This window comes from Ascaphus truei, chromosome 20, assembly GCF_040206685.1.
Source record: "Ascaphus truei isolate aAscTru1 chromosome 20, aAscTru1.hap1, whole genome shotgun sequence".
In the NCBI taxonomy this organism is placed as follows: Eukaryota; Metazoa; Chordata; class Amphibia; order Anura; family Ascaphidae; genus Ascaphus; species Ascaphus truei.
In genome coordinates this window covers 29438626-29442384 of record NC_134502.1, presented here as the reverse complement: position 1 = coordinate 29442384, position 3759 = coordinate 29438626, and the positions used below count along the sequence as shown (strand labels likewise).

The 3759-nt window shown below is 41.7% G+C and overlaps 1 protein-coding gene and 1 pseudogene across 1 annotated transcript in view; both read left to right on the top strand.

The window, feature by feature from the left end:
• The window catches only part of LOC142471112 (chromodomain-helicase-DNA-binding protein 3-like), a 45059-nt pseudogene extending 44911 nt beyond the window's left edge, over positions 1 to 148 (top strand).
• A 2112-nt stretch (positions 149 to 2260) lies between these two features.
• LOC142471111 (protein mono-ADP-ribosyltransferase TIPARP-like) overlaps positions 2261 to 3759 on the top strand; it is a 32681-nt gene continuing 31182 nt past the window's right edge. Inside the window, 1 exon segment of the mRNA XM_075577907.1 lies at positions 2261 to 2355. Within this exon segment, the coding sequence (XP_075434022.1) occupies positions 2261 to 2355 (95 nt within the window).

Here is a 3759-nt window from a genome sequence, read left to right as displayed (position 1 = left end):
AGTGGCTTTGTAACCTAACGTAACACAAGGCCTTTACCGCCCATCCTCAGACTAATAACGTTCCAATTGGTCAGTTTGAATTTCCCATTCTCCTTAAGTCCCCCCTCTGTGGGCTGTGCTAGAGCACGGTCACCTCCTACGGCCCTGAGGGGGGGGAGGGGAGAGGGGGGAAGGAGGGAGGGGGGGAGAGGGTGGGAGGGGTTGAGAAGGGAGGGGGGGGAGAAGGAGGGGGGAGGGGGGGAGTTAGGAAGGGGGGGAGGAGGGGGAGGGAGGGGGGGTTGGGGGACAGAAAGTACATACATGCCGCTGTTCCGATCCCCGTAGCTGCTGCACACAGTCAGGAGGAGTTCTGTGTGCAGGGAAAGCCCCGCCCCCGCAGCCAGCCACAGAGGAGCAGCCCCCCCCCCTCCGCCCCCGCAGCCAGCCACAGAGGAGCAGCCCCCCCCCCTCCGCCCCCGCAGCCGGCCACAGAGGAGCAGCCTCAGCATGGAGCTTCTGGCCGCCGCCCCCGCACAGCTCTGCCCCGCCCCCCAGGCTTCCCCACCCCCGCACAGCTCTGCCCGCCCCCCAGGCTTCCCCGCCCCCGCACAGCTCTGCCCGCCCCCCAGGCTTCCCCACACGCAGCCCGCGCCCCCCCTTACATAATCTTGTGCCCCCCCCCCCCCCCCCCAGTTTGCGCACCGCTGGTGTAGATGATAGACAGATACACAGATAGATACACAGACAGATAGATAGATAGATAGATAGACAGATAGATAGATAGATAGACAGATACACAGATAGATAGATACACAGACAGATAGACACACAGACAGATACACAGATAGATAGATACACAGACAGATAGATACACAGACAGATACACAGACAGACAGACAGACAGATACACAGATAGATAGATACACAGACAGATACACAGACAGATAGATACACAGACAGATAGATACACAGACAGATACACAGACAGACAGACAGATACACAGACAGATACACAGATACAGACAGACAGATACACAGACAGATACACAGATACAGACAGAAACACAGACAGACAGATAGATACACAGACAGATACACAGACAGACAGACAGATACACAGACAGATACACAGACAGACACACAGACAGACAGATACACAGACAGACAGACAGATACACAGACAGATACACAGACAGACACACAGACAGATACACAGATAGATAGATACACAGACAGATAGATACACAGACAGATACACAGACAGACAGATACACAGACAGATACACAGACAGGGAAAAAAAGAAAAAAGCGGAGCACTGCCAAAAATTAAATTAAAGACTGGGGCAAAAAAAATTATGTTTAAAGATTATTTATTGGGCATAATGGCCAAAAAAAAACAAACACACAAGATTAAAACTCTGACGCGTTTCCCGCCGTGGAGGCGCTTTATCAAAGAGTACTGAGGCTCTCACAGTGTCAGACTATATAGTAGTCCCTAGGATATACGCCCTATTTCGAATCCAATGAGATAGATGGTAGTCTAATTGATTGATTATGCACACAGCTGTGTTTAAAAGCTGAGGCAAGGGTCAATGTTAAAAGATGTTAATATGACATTAATCATAGTGTGAGACTGTGAGAGCCAAAGAGATTGCAACAAATAACAGTGAAAACAAAAGAAAAAGAAGAACAAGACCAATATTAAACATCATGGCAACAATGTGTCAAACATATAAATATCATAAAGACATACATAAATGATAAACAATACAAAAATTATGTGATCCAATGTTATATGAATACTGGATAGACTCTAATAAAATATAGATAAATATATTGGTGCCAATATAGGCTATGTGTATACCTAATGTATAAACATAGGAATAATATGTGAGAATATTAAAGGAAAAAAATGTTTTATTTTAAAACTATAAATAATTAGAAAAAATAATGAACAAATTTGGTCATGTCTTCAATATGAATAAACGTTTTTACAGATAATATTAAAAGGTGATAAAAAAACCCTTATAACAAAATGGTATATATAATATATGATGCAGTCACCTGTGTATAACTATACAAAAAATGATAAATGTATATGTAAATCTATAATAGTTGTAATAATGAAATTTATATAAACCAATAATATATATAATAATCAGGTGGCTTATTTTGAAAAATAAATATATTATACGATTAATACATTTCGGACAATGAGGACATATATATGGATATATATATATAAATCAAGCAGAGCTAATGGATATACATCCCGTAGAAGATGTTAGAGCATAGAAGACAAAATTATAAGAAGTGCTTCAGCTCCCAGTCAATGTTGATGCCAGAGGGTTGCATGGTGCCTAAACTGTACATCCAGTACATTTCTTTTCTGTTTAGTATACCCAATCTGTCTCCTCCCCGGATTGGGGCATGTATATGATCTATACCTGAAAAGGAGAAGTTCTTGATTGTCCCCTGTGGGCACGATGAAAAATGCCTAGAAACCGGGTGTGATTGGTCCCTCTTGTTGATCGCACGGACATGTTCCATAATTCTTTTTTTGAGGGGCCTAATGGTGCGACCCACATAACCCTTCCCGCATCCACATTTCAGAAGATATACTGTATAACTGGAATTACAGTTAATAAAGGTATGTACAATATGTTCAGCCTTTGGATTAATACTGATGATTTTTTTAGTTTTATTTGCATACTTGCAGATACTACAATTCCCACATGGAAAGAATCCCTTAGGGATATTACTGATTCGTTTAAGGTTAGTACTGGAGTCAAAAAGACTAGGGGAGAGTGATGTACCCAATGATTTCGCTTTCCTGAAAACGAATTTCGGTTTCATATCAACAACAGATGACAAATCATGGTCTAGTTTTAAAGTATCCCAATGCTTGTATATGATATGTCGGATACGATCTGACTGTGTGCTTTGTTGAGTAATAAACAGTGGTGTGGTCATGTGATCTGATAATGGTTTCTTTCTAGAGAAGTTCAAAAGGTCCCTTCTGTCTAATTGTTTAACAGAATTCAAAGCCTCTGTGATATGTGATATATTATAACCCCTAGATTTAAATCTGGAGATTAGGTCTTTTGATTGAACATTAAATGATTCTTCTGTTGAACACAGCCGTTTCAGTCTAATAAATTGCCCTTTGAGTATACCTTGTTTAAGGCATTTTGAATGATTGCTGTCCGCTCTAAGGTAAGAATTGCGCGCATTCGGTTTCCTATAGATGTCAGTTTGGATGCACCCCCGCATATCCACATACAACATTAGGTCTAAATAATAAATGTGATGTGATGTGATACACAGACAGACAGACAGATACACAGATAGATAGATACACAGACAGATACACAGACAGATAGATACACAGACAGATACACAGACAGACAGACAGATACACAGACAGATACACAGATACAGACAGACAGATACACAGACAGATACACAGATACAGACAGATACACAGACAGACAGATACACAGATAGATACACAGACAGATACACAGACAGATACACAGACAGACAGACAGACAGATACACAGACAGATACACAGATAGATACACAGACAGACACACAGACAGACACACAGACAGATACACAGATAGATAGATACACAGACAGATAGATACACAGACAGATACACAGACAGACAGATACACAGATAGATAGATACACAGACAGATACACAGACAGATACACAGATAGATAGATACACAGACAGATACACAGACAGACAGATACACAGATAGATACACAGA